Source organism: Calonectris borealis, chromosome 16, assembly GCF_964195595.1.
Source record: "Calonectris borealis chromosome 16, bCalBor7.hap1.2, whole genome shotgun sequence".
In the NCBI taxonomy this organism is placed as follows: domain Eukaryota; kingdom Metazoa; phylum Chordata; class Aves; order Procellariiformes; family Procellariidae; genus Calonectris; species Calonectris borealis.
The window spans coordinates 7,318,345-7,337,063 of NC_134327.1; the positions used below are offsets into that span (position 1 = coordinate 7,318,345).

General features: G+C 41.7%; 1 protein-coding gene across 1 annotated transcript in view; it reads left to right on the forward strand.

Annotated features, from left to right (window-relative positions):
* Positions 1-6,832: 6,832 nt before the first annotated feature.
* BMERB1 (bMERB domain containing 1) overlaps positions 6,833-18,719 on the forward strand; it is a 51,286-nt gene continuing 39,399 nt past the window's right edge. The window contains exon 1 of the mRNA XM_075165063.1: positions 6,833-7,167. Coding sequence (XP_075021164.1) covers positions 7,062-7,167 — 106 coding nt within the window. The 5' untranslated portion in view covers positions 6,833-7,061. The remainder of the gene's footprint in view (positions 7,168-18,719) is intronic.

Sequence of the window (18,719 nt, forward strand, 5' to 3'; positions counted from 1 at the left end):
CACTATTACTTCTTTGATTTGTCAGGAAAGCAGCATTCCTCTCATTGCACAAATATTTAAAAAAGAAAACACAAGCTTTTTGATGTGTTCTTTTTCCATCTACTAGTCTTTTCCTTGTTCTGTGCTGGCCTGGAGAAATCTACCTCTCAAAGCCTCGTTCCCTGTGGTATTCTTATCTTACCATTGCTTATACCTCTCTGTGAAGTAAAAACCACCTTTACTTATCTACTAAGGGTGTTCAGCTACTTCCATTTCATGCATCACATACTTTTACATCCACAATGTAACAACACAGTTAGCTGCTAATTTGCCGTGATACGCCAGTGACACTGAAGGATTTTGCATTAGTTCAACATCTACCTCAGAATGGTCATCATACAGTAATGAATTATTATGTGTTCGTAGTAATTACACCTGATATGATATGGCAATTACCTATACAGTGTTTTGCTTACAGTTGTTTTGGGGCAGAAGTTGAAAAAACAATGGAATACAGGTTCTCTATCAGTGAAGGCCAAATTTGGAGAGAAATTCAAGTTATAAAGAAACCCTCTCAGAATTCAGGGCTGTGACATTATAGCTTCCAGTTCCAGTGAAGGGGTAGCAAAATCCTCCACAGAAGTGATGGGCATGCCTGTTAGGATGCAAGCGTAGTGGAGCACTGCATAGGAACATGGATCAGCAAGGCGCTGACACACTCTTTTTGTGTGCCTCACAGTGTGTAAGCAGTTTTGAGCTCTCTGTGTAAGATCCAAACTTGTATAGGTAAAATGGAGGCTTACAGAAAGTCACCTTTACATTTTGGACTAAGTGAAATGAGGAGAGGCTCAGGCCCTAAAAGAGCTGTGCTTAGGGATGCATGCTGCTGTGTTTGCAAATTTTACACAGTATGTTTATTACTCTAAAATGGACATGCCAAAACACACACTGAAATATTACTTATTGTCTGCTGTGTTTACAAGTCTCCTAAAATGGCTCAGACCAATTTATCTCAACATCTGTTTTTCTAGGTAGCTATGGCCACCCGTCACTGATACAAAAGTCACCAGCACAATGACTCACCTGCACAACAGTCAGTCCAGTCATAGCACTGGAGTTGGCTCCAAATGCCAAAAATAAGACTCTTACACGGACGACTTCACTACCCGTGCTATTAGTAATGTATCTGACAGATGCTGTAACAGCTTTTTCTGTAAAATTTGTACCTTAAAAGAAGAGTGAATGTAGAAAGAGTTTACTAAGACAAAAATAAAATGTGAAGGAAAAGAGTTTAGAGAAGTATGTTTCTGAAATCTCTGTTATGGTCAGAACTACAGCCATTGGTCTGTGCAGATTGTTTCCATTCTTTCTACCAGACATATATGTCCTGTCTCTTCTGCTGCTGCATCTCCTGAATTTGTGCTGTGTTTTCTGACCTTCTATACTGAAAATAGCTGAGATAAATCTAAATAAGTGGAGGGTACTGTGCCAGCTTTAGAGGTCTCTATTACTCACCTCCCAGGAACGTTTGCAAATAAGCTCAGTACAGGTACAGACATGATTGTCAAACAGACACTTAAAAACTTGGCATAGCTGAGCATAGGCCATTGATTTATCAGTTCAGTTTCACCCAAACCGTATGTTAAACTGGCCAAATGTTTAACAAGTTATGTCCAGCCTAGACTGTGTTTTGGGAGCTCAGTCCTGAAGGCTCTGTCTTGATTTGAGATAGAAAAGCAATTAAGTACTCTTCCTCCTTAGAATTATCTAAATATTTGCTAGATCAGACTTAACTTCACAGGATAGATCTCCGAATTTGCATGAGATATAGGCAGTCAGATGCTGTAGCTCCAGTGCTGCCAGTTAACATTTATTGCACCCAAGTCAAATCACAAGCAGTGATAAGCAGAGATTTAAAAAAATAGAAAATTTCCCTAGAAAAACGGTTTATAGGACATGAAGTACTTTAGTGTAGTTCAACCCAGATCCTGTAAAGCATGTCATATCTAACACACAATTAGTGGCACACCATTCACTAAAATTTGCCGTTAAATGCTCGTCTTTAGCTTCCATAGCTCTACCAGAAATTCAGCTTTGGAGAAATGGTAAGTTGAATATATAGTCAATTTTTTTCTGGGTGCATGTTTGATGAAACTGTTAATGACACATAGAAACCAGCACTACATTCATACAATATTTCACATAGAAACATTATTAAAAAATAAAAAAATCAGAGTAAGATGACATTTAATAGGTGTTCAGGTAGAAATACTTATGAACACTCAAATATGTGGATCACTGTCATACCTCAGACTCATGACATTAAATTCAAGGCATCTCATTTGCCTTTTAACAAGCTCATCAGAATGCCTTGCTTTCCTGCAATACACACTGCTTTTAAGCTATAGATGCACTTTTCTATCCTGATAGAGATGTAGGGTAGCTGTGGAAAAGGACCAACATCCTAGTTACTTTACTGCAACTATTGTGAATTATTTATGAAGTTACTTCAGCCTAAAAAATATTTTTAAAGGAATGGTTGATATATGGAAAGGCTGCAATTCTAAATAAATAAGTATAAAAAAGGCACTAACTAAACGTGAGCCAGGATTCATAAAAAAAGGAACAATATAATAAGGACATGCACTGGCTTATGAATCCAGGCCTTCATTCTGCACAGGTTGTGCTACAGCAGATCCTCTTTCAAGTGCAGAATGGCAGAGTCCAGGCTTCTGAGAACTCTTTCATGCTAGCACGAAATTGAAGGCGGAAGCTTACAGTAAGGAAGTATTTTCTGCATCAAGGACCTTCCTGTAATTTTTAGCTATCCCATTCCCCTCTTTTTAATTAGATTATATTTAATTATGACTCTCTGAAAAGCAAATGAGATTTACTCTGGTCTAATACAGATCTTTTAGGGAGAGTGATAATACAAATGTGTAAGAAATGTACTTAGAATGACACGGACCTGATTTTCTGTGATAACTTGAATTCATAATACAGTAAGATCCCATTTACTCAGACAAGCTCATACTGTGTTATGACATAGGCTATGACATAGCACATTAGAACAATTTTCCCCCACTATGTAAAGCTGTCTATATAGACTGCTTATAATGATTTGGGAAAAGGTGAAATACAAGGTACAGATTTACCACTACAGCTCCCAGGACAGCACACTGCCGCCATATCACATGATACGGCCGTAGCCGCAGAGGTGCACAGATCCTCACTCATTGGTAAGCACTGTGCTGAGAGCAGCTTTGTCCGTTTACCCACAATGCTCACCCTGGCCATGTGGCACACCAGTATGTAGCGGGGATTCTGGCTGCAGCAGCCTCAGACAACCCCTGTGCTAGGTTATGACACTGTCAATTCTACCCACACCATAGGATGAAGTTGAGTCCTTGAAAAAGTCATGAGTTGGCTGAATTTCAAGCACAGCTAAAACCCATTATTGCAGGGATTATTTTATGTGAATGGTGCCCTACAACAACCCTATTGTGTTAAGGGCTTGCATAGATACTTTGGTGTAATTGTGGCCCTCTTTGTCTTCATCCCACAACAACCCTGCTGTATAGGATCATGCAGGGGAGGAAACATCATGAAGCTAAGTGTGTGCCTTCTAAAATCTGTTTGACTATCAGGTTTGCCAACAGACAGGCATTTTTCTTTAACGCTCTATCACAGCCTTTCACCTGTGCCAGGACATTTTTGTGTCATGTATATGCCTGGCAAGTGAGATCTGGAGGTGGGAGAGAGGCTGTAGCACAGTAGTGTAACGCGTGGAGGCTGACACCCCCCCAGGCTCCTAACACATGGCTGAAACAGCTTGTGGGATGCAGGGTCAGAGGTTGCACGGGGTACCAGGAGTAACTCGAGAAATTCTAAGGATCTGGAACTACAGAGAATCCTAAGGGTTGAGGGATAAAGATTGAAGAGGACATATTTTCACAGGAATAAGATTAACCATGACATCAAATATTAAGGAATTATGGTAACTCCTCCAACACAGAAATGTTCTGAAACAAGACTTGGTGTTTAAAAAAATATTATAGGACAGATTCGTAGGAGTCCCACAACCTGTGTTATGCAAGCAGTCAGCACAGTGCCCCTTCTGTCCCTTCTACATATGGATCTGGGTATTTATGCATACAAAATGGAATAACTGTGCATAATCCACTTATTTTCATTTTGTTTCATCAGCTGAGTTGCAGGTTTTTATTATAATGATAAATCAATGAAAAACCTGGGCAGAATTTTAACACTTTCTGTTATATTTGTGTTATAATGACTATAGTGTCTGACAAAGAACAACAACCCTAACTTTTACCTTCACTGCAGCCTGCCCCAGACCCACTAAGCAGCTTTAGAAAACCCGTTTGATACACTAGATGTGCCCATAAAGGCAAGAGAGCTCTGAGAACTTCATGCTGAGAAATCTGAGATGCTGGAGAAGCTCCATGAAAGCAGAGGCCATTTTTCCCCAGCAGATTCACAAGCCATACTGCCATCAGGGATTTTTGCTGAGTAAAGTGTGCCCGTTGTTATATATAGTGTCGTGTCTGCCATGTGACATCAGTGATGTCTAATGGAGGCCAAAGAGCAATAGATAGGAGAGTGGATTTGCCAACTGCCACTGACCAGCTATAGCTCCTGATGGCAGGACTTAACTGAGAAATGGGAAGTAAAGCAGTCAGGGGAAATGACTGCAAGAGCAAAGTGCACCTCTGTTTTTCTACCAGGCATTATCTTAGGAGCAGTGAGAAGAGACCTGAATTTTTATATTTTCCTCCTTAACAGTGCTTTCAGCAGAAGAAAACCAACCTTTGTGAATAAAGGAATGCATATATATTGCTGTGGTGCATTGAAGAGCATCATCAGTAGGGGAGAAATTTAATTCCACTCGCAAATGCAGCAGTGACAGTGCTCCAAAGTCGCAATAGCAAAAATGCTAATCTTAGAACATTAGCAAAATAATTGGTATATACTTGGGCCCTAGTCTTGCAAAAACTTTTGTGCAAATGTACTGGGCAGGACGGCTTCTGCATACCTGCTCTTATGTTTAACAGTCTGCAGGACTGGGCCCTTCTGTGACTTTTTCAAAATGGGCAGGTGAAAACTTCCTAGTTACAATAAATCACCTTATACATTCTTTGCTTTACGTAAGTAAACTCTGTGCATCCAAGTTTTTAGCTAGTGGGTGTTTTTCTCCCATACTAACAAATGCAGATCTTTAAATATTCAACCATTTCTAGCATTATTCCTCCATCTCTGAAACAATGCACTTGGATTATAATTACCTAAGAAACTTGAAGGGATGGACTGAAGCTAAATAGTCCTCAGATCCACCAAAAATGGGCCCTTCTCCCTAATCAGCCTATTTCCCTTAGTCCAACTCTCATCCAGATCCCAGATGGGCTCTTATGTTCCTCCCACACTTCTGTTCCTCACTTCTACAAGTGAGTCAGTCCAGCCCACCCCAGCAGGCAGCTGCACTGTCACCCAAAATCAGCTGTGCAGAGTGCTGCCACCAGCTTTTCTGCTTGACTCACAGCTCTGTTTGGGCTCCATCTCTAAAGGCCAAAACCAGTGAGGATGGAGCATTACACAGTCAACAAGAGCTGTTCCAGCATGTCTGGTGCTCAAATCATGGCATATCCCTGGGCAGCACAGCTGACAGAGAAAAAACAGAATGCTCTGAAGACCTCCTAAAACATTGTCCAACTAATTTTAATTTGTTAGCTAACTCCAGATCTCAAAAAAAAGCAGAGAAATAATAACAGAGATTTTCAGTGTTACAATTTTAAAACCAATGTGGAGGTTTTCTCTTCTCCAATATGTGAAGCACCCCCCGAAACAAAATTGTTCATGAGTATAGCAGCAATGTGTGTCAGTCCAATTAGTAAGTACATCACTTAATATAGAGGTAGTACTTCTGAAGTGATGATGATTGAAGGGCAAGACAAAGTTTGTAGGCAAAGGTATGTGACAAACAAACTTTCATGCACCCAGTATGCGTTCAGCATTACCGATACCCCATGACTCTTCAGAAATCAGACAAGAGGTGCTAAACCCCTGATTTGCTGTGGGGCACTGGACAACCTGTCTAACTCCTGCTTCATTGTCTTCATGACAGAAATGATACCACACACAGTAAAGTGCAACGGGATTTCACTAGGAAAGGTACTCTCCAACTGTAAAATGCTCTTCAGGGATTTTACCCTATAACCTCCCCTACAATAAAAGAAAAAATTAATAGTGACAACAACAATTATCACCACACTTGTGCTTTCTGCATAGTCGTTTCCCTTTCTTCTAATCCCAGCAGGCTGCATAAGCAGCAAAGCTGCATGCTTATGAAAAATACATATGGTTATGAGAAATACAAAATCCCATCACTTCTTTGGGTGTTGTCCTCTGGCTTTTGGCAATGATGCTGGAATGAGTGTTATTCCATTCAATGCAGGACTTTCAGGAAAGCCAAAGACTGCATGCGCAGCAACTGGAGATGTGTTAGACAGCAAAAGCGATGAGTGGCTGTGGATTTCACCATTATTCCCCAGCTGCTCAGGCCAGAAGATGTGCTCAGTGCTGCACTGGCTACAAGAAGGACAGTCCTCCCGTGCCCTGGCAGTGAGCGTATTTACTAACTCTCGCTTGCCCGAGTCGCTTCGGCTATGCAATGGGAGCGCACACCGCAGGTGCAGGCACGGGCAGAGACGAAACCAGCTAGCCACCGGCTCTGAGCTGCACCGCAGCACGGTTGTGGAGGTCAGCCTGCTCATCCAAGCGGGAGGGAGGGAACTGACCCGCCCTGGAGGACCCGGCGGGCGGGGCGTGTGTGCAGCATGTGCCGGGTGACGGCCCCCCGCAGAGGGTTACGGCTCGCATTGTCTCCCTACCTCCCCCCGCCCCAGCCCCGCACTGAGCATGTGCGCAGCGCCCCTTCCCCCCCTCCCGCCCGCGGGCCCCGGTTCCGCGCAGAGGAGCGGTGAGCTCCGTGTCGTCTCCGCGGCAGTCGGGCCGCAGCCCCGCTGGCATGGAGTGAGCTGCGGAGCCCCGCGCCGCCCGGCCCGGCCATGGAACTGAGGAGGTCCATCTCGGCCAGCGCGGAGGCCGAAAGACCGATGAGGCGCTACGGGGCAGTGGAGGAGACAGAGTGGAAGGCGGAGGCGCTGGGGAGAAGTGAGTGGGGGGCGCGGGTGTGGGTCCGGCTGGCCAAGGCAGCCCCGAGCGGCGGGGGGCGGCCGGCGGCGGCGCGGCGGTGCGGTCCTCCCGGGTCCGGCGACGAGCGCACGCCGAGGGCTCCTGTTAGCAGGGCGAAGCCACCTTGGGCTTCTCGGGGAGGAAGGTTTGTGTGACCATTTTGCCCTCTGAGGCTGGTGCTTCCCGAGGGGGCTGTGTCGGCGACAAGCAGCTTTTCCCTGTCGAGGGACAGGGAAGCAAAGGGCTGGAGCCGTGCCGGTGCAGCGCCGGGCACTTCAGTGTTTCCTTGCGAAATGGGTTGCTCGCTCGCTCCGCAAAGTGAACCGATGAGAGGGTGGCTGAGGAAGGATGACTGGGACGTTAGCTCTCTCTCGTTGTTTATTAGGTGGGATTTAATATATGGCTTTTCATAAATATTGGTCTTTAATGTGCTTCGCATTTGAACGGCACAGATGACAACCACGTTATTCCCTCTGGTTATCTCAGCCACAGGGTACAGGAATACAGCACTTACTTCACTTCTTCAGTGGTTGCACTGTATGTATGAGCTCAACAAATGCTCTGTGGTGGAGGAGCTTTCTTGCAATCATAATTTTCCAGAAAGCAGCAATTGACATAACCTTTCCAAAGTGCCGATGGAAAGAGTAGTTAAAAAGATAAGTAGTTGCCAATTCAAGTTATCCATGGGACCTTGTCTTCTCTAAGATACCAGTTATTATTCTTTTATTGGTAGAACCAATCTTCTTTACAACCTAATAAGCCTGTAAACCCCTTCTAATTTTCTAAATTTCCAGGTAACCACTGAGGGAAGAAATCTTAAAAAGACTGTCACAAAAAGCTGTGTACTAGTATAAAGAAAAATATTTTCTAAGTTTCATCAAGTGTTTGATTAGGCCACAGGAGAAAAAGCTTTGTGTGTCTGTTGTGATACCTTCATGTTGGCTGATACTGGGGTTGCTGGTATTCTTGATTCACCATCCATCTTTTGATGTGCATCATGAAGTCTCACCTGGATGCCCATGGCTTTGCAACATCCTGGTAGCAGATTTTAGCCAGCACTTTTGCTATGTTTAGACTTTTCAGATACTGCTGTATTCTGGAATCGTACTTCACCTCTGGCTTCAGTTTTTCATGCATATGTTACTGTCTACCATATGCTGATGACAAGGGTGTAACTCTCCCACTCTGATGCTTCAGTTGCAGTGTTGGTTTTGTTGCAGTGCCTGGCATAGGTTCAGGACTGAGTAACTCCACACTTTCTAAAATGGAAGTGAAGACTGAAATCACTGTTGACTGAGTTGGTTGACTCAGACACATGCAGCAGTTTTGCAGGTTCTCTGGCATCATACAGACATGTTTTTCTTGTTCTCATATGTCTGGTTTTGTTCCAGAGCTCAGGAGCTGAGTGCAGTGCAGCACTTACAATAATAACTGGTAGCTTGAGGTGACAGAAGGGTTATGTCTTGCAAGCTTTGGACAAAACATCATCTGTTTGGCAGAGGGCAATGCAGAGGCTGAGTGGGAGACCTGATCTGCTCAAAATATGTGCTCAGCATTGAGCTTCCACCCAAATCACAGCTTGACCAGGTACCAGAATGGCCTGTGGGCAGGACTAGAACCAAGTGTCCAGGCGTCTGCACCCTGGCTCTGCTGCTGAGCTGCCCTTCTACACACTAGATTCAGTTTAATGAGAATATTTCTCTGTGTACAACAATTTAGATATAGAACAGGAAATAATCTAGAGGCCATGGTCTGTTCTTTGAAAAGTAGAAAATCATTATATTAAGACTTTTCTTTGGAATCTTTTTTTTTTTTTTTTTTTTTTTGGAATCTTTTGGATCTCTTTTGTTTGCTCATAGGCATCAACTTTCTTAAAATACTGTGGAAAATGCTACTTATGTAGCTGTTTTAGATGATCCCTGCATATCTTTCCTATTTTAATACTAACACTGACTTCTGGTCACACTTTTGCATTGATTAAAAATAAATAGATCTTACTATTTACTTTAATGCTCCCTTACAGCATAGGTCCTAAATTGCACGGCACGATGACAGTAGTCTCCAGAAGGTCTGGGAAGAAGCTGAAAAAGCATCATCCCCTTTTTTACTAATGTCAACAATTAGCCTTTGGTATTTGCATATTGTTTTAAATACGAAATGCTAAGTAATATTATTAACAGAAGCAGAAGCCTGTTACTGCATATGCATTTGCCCTTTTCACTCTGACAATTTGTTGTGTCTTAAATCAGGATCTCTTTGGAGGTAGAACTTGTGTATCTGTACAACACTCTGCACGATGGAGTGCCGTTTCCTGGTCAGTGCCTTTTGATGCGAGTGTAGTCATATCACAAAAGAATGTACATCCTGATTATGTCCATTACAGAAAGAATGTCATGAAAGTTAGGTAGTTCCTATTTAATTTGTTAAATGGAAAGGAAGCTCTGTGCTAACTTCTCTATCTGTGGTACAGAAAGCATTGCAGGTTATTGGTTATAACCAAAGATGGGTTACTTCATAGCAATGAAATGTAACATCATGCACATTTCTATTCTACAATGGACTCTTTCAGCCAGATTATCAATGAAGTTTACCTGGTTCACAGATCAGTAGGATCTGATGCCCTGCAACCTGAGGGTGTAATGTTCTCCAGTGGGTTTGCATGCAAAATACGAAGCAGATTGTTTAAAGGTGTCTCTTTAACAAGACACTGAAGCCTTTCTCTTCACATACGGGAGGGAATTTCCAAGGAGTAGGGAACATTAAAAGTGATGGTTTACCACATACAGAGCAACTCATGCGTTTTCTAGTGCATGCATGTAAAATACAGGCTTATAAATTGCCAGGCTGGTATAATAATAATGTCGTTACAACCTTCTCAGTAAATTATCTTTACAATATAGTCTTGGGGAGTCTGCTCTGAAGCAGAGCACTCAAGCATTTTGGTCAGTCCTCATTAGCAAGTGCACAGCTTCATTTAGAATCATCTGTCTTGCTGCCGGCAGGGACTCATAATGCCCTGATTAAATAACTGCGTGCCACACCAGGGAAATAGCCACAAAGAAACAAAGCAGTTTTTCACCATCCTTCTGAACATTGCACTTCTCAGATACATTTCTGCTGATCTTTTCCTTCCTCTTTCCGTTTGTGTGAGGTCTGGAACTAAATGCAAAATTCATGGTGAATGCCGCAGCTTCAGTCAGTATAAAGAAGCAGAAATGCCAGAAAACTGCAAAGGTTATGTTTTGATGCAATTTAGTGCACGATGAAATTTGCTTATTGTTTTCATTTGAATGGTAACTCAGCATTGGAGGTAAGCTGCCACACTCCTATATTGCAGAGGTCTACCTTTTCAACTGTTTTTGAATATGAAGTGGAGATTAGGGGAAGGGGGCCCTATTACAGGCCAGCACTGAAGAGGAAGCTGGAGATTCCCAGCGTGAGACTCAGTAGTAGCATAAAGCCTTCATAGCCAGCTTTACTTGCTCTCCCTTCACGCTGTGAATGTTGTATCACAGATTATGTCCAGGCAAGGTACTGTGAGATGGCAGGTGCACTCCAGAGCAGCACAAGTGGGGTGATTTTATCTAGTTCTGAGATTGCTCTGATTTGTTCCAACAGCAGAAAGATAGTACTGTTCGCAGGTTCACAGAGATCCTGGACTGACACATATGAAAGCTTATTTCATCAAAGTCAGTTAGTTTATCTTGAAAACCTTTCAAAGCTTGTTAGCCAGAAAGAGACTCTTGTATGTATTTATGTGCTCCTCTGCTGAACACTGAGAGTGGTTCAAACACTGAAAATATTTAATATTTTGCATTTGCATTTCTTGACAATATGGGAAGGTGGATGGCTTTTATCTATCTGGAACATTTTTGGTTTGAGACCAGTTTGTTTTGGAAGTGCTGTTATGCACAGAGATGGTCTTTTAGCTTGCAGAAGCTTGAAATGCTAAAAAGAAAACGACCATAGATTGCAATAACATAGATAGTGGTCCTGTAGCCAGGTCATCTTTTCTCTTTGGTGAACAGAGAATGAAGAAAAGGCATTTATACCCTGGTTATGGGCACTTGCTTTATCTAATCTACTGCGAACTGCTCGTGTCACCTTTAAGGCCTGGTTTCATTAACAGAACAGAATGGCTGCATCTTAGAACAGGATCTAGCTTGTGATGTTTTAATGTTGCTTAATAACATTTTATAGTAATTTGAAAAATTTCTGTTGCGATATTAAAAAGTCGATCAAGTAGCAAAAGAGAAACACATCTGTCTTGCACAGCAAAGCCTGCACAGCTAGTGTCCGGTGACATCTATCTGTCATCCTGATGACCGATGAGTAGTTAGGATGGGTTTGTATTAATCATATGCCTCTATGTATTACTCAAAAAGTAGGTAAATGCCAATTTGTTCTTGAATTTTTGTGTCAGTTTTATAAATCTGGAGATTTAATAGCTCACTATATCTACTACAGACAGACTGGATAGTATGTTCGTTGCTGTGAGACATCAGTGCACTCCTGTGTATTCATGCTGGATTGGTCCCAAGTGACTGTAGAAAAGCAAACTTATTTAGACTCTTAACAAAGGTGGACACAGCCCTGGTACTTGGTGGGGGGTACAGCTGAATGTCCTCATTCTTCTTCTTCCTGTATCGCTTCGTGAGAGTGAAAGGTGACTTGTGTTGTCTCACAAGACAGGGAAGGAAATGTGATTAGAAAGTTGCAATGGTGCTCAGGGCTGCCAAGTCAGAAACTACAGAGCAATGCTGGAAATTCAGGAGTTCTTAGCATGAGGGAAGAGTCATGAATTGGGACTGACAAGGGGTTGAAGTTTACTCTGCACCGCCAACCTGCATCAATTATAGCTGTTTCTATCATCTGGTAGTTAAATGTTCAAACACACACCTTTGGGCCTTCTTCCATAAACCCCACATACTGCACAGATGTCCACAAACCCACTTCAGTGCTCTGCATAAAAACTCTCTGTTACTGTAACACCTCTCCAGTCAGTCAGGAATGCAGTATGACCCCGCCTATCATGCTCTCCTGATACTGTCCCCCAGTCTCATCATGTCTCCGCTCTGATTTTAAAAAGAAAAAAAAAGAGAAAAAAAAAAAAGATATTTCACAGGCACAAATAGAATTTATATAGCCCAACTACCACTGCTGTTCTTGCACAGTGATGCCCTTGTGTTAGTATAAATTCCCCTAAATTGTTACTTGTATCTGTTACAGGCAATAAAATAGACAAGACAGATTAGGCTTATTCAGACCATCTATTAAGATAGGTGGGAAAGAAGCTAACTGAAGGATATACACAATTACATTTCTTTTTATAAAAGCAGCAAGTCTGCTGGCTTTATGAAGGTCTGAAGACAGGCTTCAAATAAAGAATGTAATTAATATTCTTTCCATGTCTCCATTTAAAAAAAAAAAAAACAACTGTGTAAAAATTTTGAAGAGAGTGACCAAGAAATTCAAATGTGACGATAAAACACTAATAGTGAACCCCACACCTTTTTAGAAAATATTTGACAAAATATTGTAATCAACAAAGACAACCGATTCAAAGGATGATGCCAGCTCTAGATTTTTTTCTTGTTCCTAATTATTAACGTTAACATATTTATATTGTAGTTTAAGAGGAAAAGCAGCCTGTGTCTGAGCTATGAAACCAAGACAGAACTCCCACACTGAAAATCAGAAAGGATTTCTGGAAAGGATTGAGGCTGTTTTCTACAAAGCAGTTGTAAAACTTACCTGCTTCAATGGCAGTCAGATAGCTCCAAAATTCTCCTACATAGCTTAGTGTTTCTACAAGTCACAGGTGATTTTGGCTAGCAGTACGCACATACAATTTATCTGCATTTTCATTGCTTATCCACTTTTGCACGTACTACCTGCAAAATATTTCTTAAATACAGAACCTACCACTTACTAATCTCCACCAGGTCATTCCTGCATCACCTGTAACTCATAAAGGAAGGGTGTATCTTGGTTTTGTTTTACTTCACAAAGAGCCAGGAGAATGATTTACAGATAATCCAGTTTATACTATCTAGTTTATACTATGTTTTTCTCATTTCTCCTCCCACAACTGGGTGCTCCAGGCAGCTGCTGAGACAGAGGAAGAAGGAGAAGGGAGAACTGGAAATATTTTAGTGCCTCAGAGTGCATTGCTGCTAAAATATTGGTCAACAATGGGAGGAACTGTGACCTTTAGAGCAGCTGCTTCCAGGTGCTATTTCATGTTGGTCTCCCAAGTCCACAGAATTCTGTAGCACAGATCCCCATAGAAATATACTTCTCTATCTGGTGACAGAAATAAAATCAGTTAATGGGCTACCCTTGCCCCCATAGTCTTCCTATCATATTTCATGAGTTTTGCCCTTCACTTTTCTATCTAGCTATAGGCTATGTGTGTCCAAGGTTTCTCCACAAAAAGTGCAGCTAATTTACTCCCTAACTTGTCCGATGGTTCTGAACATAATTGTCTCGTGACAGTACTTTGTATCCTGCAAAATCCAACTTGTCCTACCAAACACAGACAAATGAGAAAAACAGCAACCAAACCACCCCAATCTAATCAAAGCCAAAGGAGCCAAGCGTAGCCGGAGTCCAGCTAATTCTGGGTAGGGGCTACCTTGCAAAAAACATGTTGGTTATTATGGATCAGGATCTTACTGCTGCACATCTACTTGCATATGTCAGCAAAGACATTTCTCTTGGCTGAGATACTCTTAAATCAGAGGGTTAATGACTTCCAAAATCGCTGTGCCCAATTGTGTGTACCAGGCAGGAAATGAACCCTTAGTGTGCAATGCAGTGTTTACATTCAAACCAGTGACAACCAATAATTTTTGGAAAAGTTATAGATGAGGCTAAAATGTCGTATTTGGGACTGTTGCTCATGAATTTTCCTGTTTCCTTTAAAGATATTTTACAGAAAAAATGCATTAGACCTGGAAAGTAGGACACTTTGAACTACACACATCATCCCTGCTGCTGGTAGCCTGTAGGATTATGGACTCAGTCTGTGTAATTTTTTTACTACATTTGATAATTGATCCCTTAGTTGCATAGCATGTTTTCATCAGAGTAACCACTTCTGAGAATGTGTGTGTGTCTGTCTCAAGGGTGCGTTATAAAACAGGATTAAAAACTTAACATTCAGGATTGGGCATGTGCTGCAAAGTACTGTGTATCACGCGTGAAGTTTATAGAGTTTTCTTGCAGTTACTGAGCACAAGAAAGGTTGGAACTGAGCACTCTCTAATCCTGAATCCCAAAGTGCTTCTCCTCTGTAGCCGAATATGTTCCATTTTCATAGAAGTCTTACTTAGTAAAATAGTTCTAGAGACTCAATAAATAATGCTAATTTATTTCTGTGAAACATGTTCTGCTAGCTACATAACAGGCATAGTATACATGCATTCAAAATTCAAAGATGAAAAATGTATACTTGGAGGGCAAACTGTGAGAAATCAGCAGGAGCACCCTTGGATAGTTATGTTAGTTGCCCTTCAGAATCAGCAATGAAACGTGAATTATCAACATCTTGTCAGTTCATAAAGGGCAAAATATTTGAGAAAATAATTTTAAGAGAATTTGTCATTAAATGGGGATGAATGATTTTCAGCGAGACAAGCCGCTCATTGCAAAAGCCTCATGGTTACAAACACTACCAAAAGCAAGAGGTAATTTGTTACTGTAAGAATATCAGCAGTGTTTAAGGATCTTTTTATTGCCCTGAACCCTTCCCCCACCCAAACCTTTATTGATTAGGGATTTAAGAGGTTTTGTACAGACACATTTGGTTTTTTATATACTGATAAAATTGGAACAAAAGATTCTCATTATAAAGTGGTTTAATGGTTTTGTTCATCTCTTGGAGAAAACAACTCCAAAACCAGAAAAGGAATCAACAGTCGGTTCTACGACTAACGCTCTTTCAATACATCAGGCCAAAGTAAGTTTTAGAATAATGGTATTGAAGCCAAATGAGCAAGTGACCTCAGCTCCCTGGCAAATGACAGAGAAGCCTGACTGATGCTTTCTTAGTTACAAATACAAAAAGCAGTCCTGACTTCATTGACATCAATGGAAATTTCCTCACTGATATCAATAAAAGCGAAACTGGACTGGGCTCTGTGCCTTTGTCTCCTGGAGCCCTCTTCACCTCGATTCTCTTTAGAAAATTCTGGTGGGGGAATTTGGGGGCTGTGTCAGATTCCTCTGGGGATCTGTGTCAGGCTGCCCCCTGAATTTGGTCTCTCTGCCCTCACTTCTCACTGGGCATGTCCTCCAGTCCTGCAGAGCCTTGGCAAGCAGCGACGAGCATTCACTGCCTGGAGGGCTGTTTGCACTGGCAGCGGTAATGCCATTTCAATCTTTTTGTCTCTTTTTGAGCAGTGAATCATTAGCTAATACATTGGAGCCCCTACAGTGAGTGGCTGTTCCTCAAACTATCCTGTTCGACAGGAGAAGAGGAAGTCACAGAAATTCAGTTACGCATTTGTGCCCCCACTCTCCTTATCCAGTCTGTAGTTTCTCTTCTCTCATCTTCTACCATGGATTCCCTTACCACTTCCTCTGGGCACTGTGCCTGGGAGGGGACTGAAGTTACCGCAGTTTGGCAGACTCTAAGACAGAGACATTTTCCTTCAGGCTGATACTTGTCTGTAGCACAGACAGAGTATGTGGGATGTGATAGTGAAGGGCACAGCCATGGAGTTTTGAAAGCCAGCAAAATCAAGATCCATTTCTCTCTGCCTGTAAGGTGTGAAACATCCTGCGATTACAAAATTTCTTTCTTTCTCTCATACAAAGAGAAGGTGACAGCCACCTATCCGTTTGTCTCAGTGATATAGACTAAAACTCTGCCGAACTGCCTTCATTTCCTCACCTCTGAGACCTCCAGGGAGGCAGTCAGCTCAGCCTCACATCAGCCCAATGCCAGTTGTGAGGAAGAAAATATTAGCATATTTATAGAAAACTGAATCAAAATTAAGTATGCAAAAGCAATTAACTTGGTGAAAACAGAGGTTGCTAGAGAATTACTCCACATCCACAGATGAAAGGCAAGTGCAAAACAGATTTGTTTGCCAACTGTCATCATTATTTTGTGTGAGTTGAAGAGATGGAACCCTGTGCTGTTTCACCTGAGTCTACACTGAGAAAGAACCAGCCGGTTTTGGCTCTACTGGCTCTGGCAATTTCGTCTTTAAGGAAGGGCTCAGCTTTTGCCTGTGGCTCCCTGGAGGCACTGTGTGCTTCATACGTTGGAGAACAAGATCCCAGTATGATTCTCCGCTGCCTGGCCTGCCACTTTGCTGTTAGACTGTACGCATTGTATGCCCATGGCCTTAGGAATAGCAACATTCATCCCCCCTGGGAAATTACTAGTCTTTTCTCCTATGAAATGTGAAACACCTTTTTCCTTGGCTTCTGACGAGCATCTTCCCAATATTTAATTACTTGCTGGAGTGGGAATCTGTTATGTGACCCAGTTTCTTTACTGTCTGAAGCAATTCTCCATACCAGTATCACTTTGGCCTTTACTGGATTGGACTCATATGTCTATAATGTTTATCCAATGGTTTTAAGGTTGCCTAAAATTATCTACCAGCTGCTGGGAAGATGTTCAGAGTGCTGTTAGAAAACTGTGTTATTAGAGAATTGTGTCACAGAGTGGGGAGAGAGAGAAACAAGCTTTCTGGTATGCGATCAGATAATTTCAAAGGAGAATATTGTAGAGATGTGAAATTTAGAAATGTCAGTGGCCATTTTACTATTATTTCACTCGCAACATATGCTGCTCTTTATCTATCGATGCTCATAGGAGAAACCATGAAACCATATATTCCTAAAGAGGCTTTTTAAGACTTTTTGAGACTGAATATTTTGTTGACTTTTTTCTTCTGAAATAAAAAAATTAATGAAGATAGAAAAAGTCTTTTAAAAATAGCAAACTAAATAAGCTTTAAAAACCTGAACATTAGCTGTAGCTGGCACTGTTACAGCATTTGAAATTTAAATGCTGAAGCTTTGTGTTAGCATTACAGGATCAGAATATGACTCCAGTGAGGAATAAAATGGAAAGCCACAGGCTGTTTCCTTTGACCACTGAGCAAAATGACAGAACTAAATGAACAAGTAATGTGTGTTTCTTAATACTGCTTTTTAATTCTCCATCACATAAGATGAATTGATGAAGCATGAATTGCTTTCCTTGGAACCCAGTCTTGCTCCAGCTGGGAATGTGCATTGATTTCAGTGGGAGCTCCACACTAGAGAAGGTACCTACCACAGTAACTAACTGTACCAGTTTCTATTTACAGCCTTCTGATAGCGCTGAATCTCATGCAGGGCTGTGGCAGGGTTGGGCATGGAAACCCTTTCCTGACTCTTCCTGACTCCTGGCAGTCTTCCTGAGCCAGACTAAAATAGCTTCTTGCAGATAAAGGTCTAACCCAGTGCCACTGAATAAAACTGACAATGAGGGCTTTTGGGTCAGACCTTTAAAGGCAATTTTCCCTCATTTTTTGTGTCTCGTTTTGCATCTATTTTCTCATAGGAACAGCTGTCAGATCATATACACTGTGCAAACTTTCCCACCAGGCTGCATATAGCTGCATATTCTCCCCATTCTTTGAAGGACAAACTGCTGTTTAAAGCACACAAGGTTGTATTTTCAATTCATAACATGATGGGAAAAGGTGAAAGGAATATGCGAAAAACCAATGGTAACTACATTGTCAGCATCATGATTTATTTCAATGTAAACCAAGTTTTCATCTTACACAGATTTATTTTGAAAAATAAAATACTATTTTAAGCAGTCAGTCTGTTTCCCTGTCCCTCTTTCCTGTACTTTCCCCACCCCCCAGGTATGAAGGCATTAAAGAACAGATACCGAGAGGTAGGTACTTTAGGTACTAGCAACTCTTGTCTCTTTTGCACTACCTTTAAGATAATCAGAGAGATACACAAATTCTCACAAGTCAGACCTCTAGAAATAGGTAACTAATGCAGTTTGAATTCTGGAATTTTTTTTTTTCTATGTCTCTGCAGCACTGGAGGTCACTAGAGAGAGGACAAAGGGACTGGTGCTTGTGAGAAGCATTGAGGTACCTGGAGGCAGCCAGTGACCAGCATGGTCCTTTTTTGTTCACTTTGTAAATACAGAAATAAGTATTCAACATAGATGTAACAGTGGTATTAGGACGATAATTGGGGGAGGAAGGGAATATTAAGGGCTATTTCAAGGCTTGGCTGCATTTTATGAAATTATCCATGGCGTTCTTATCAAGATGGGTGCCAGAGCTCTTGCACTGGCTCCAGCAACATTTTCCACTACATTCAATTCTTGTCTTTGATATAAAGACACAGTGTGCTAGAATGAATGACTGAGCTTAATTAATCCACTGTCCTTGATTCCTTCTCTCTTTACTGCAGCTCTCTCTGCCTCACCTCCTAAGTATGTTCATTCAAAGTAAAAAGCCAACTATGACTCAAACCACAGCACTCCTACTCTA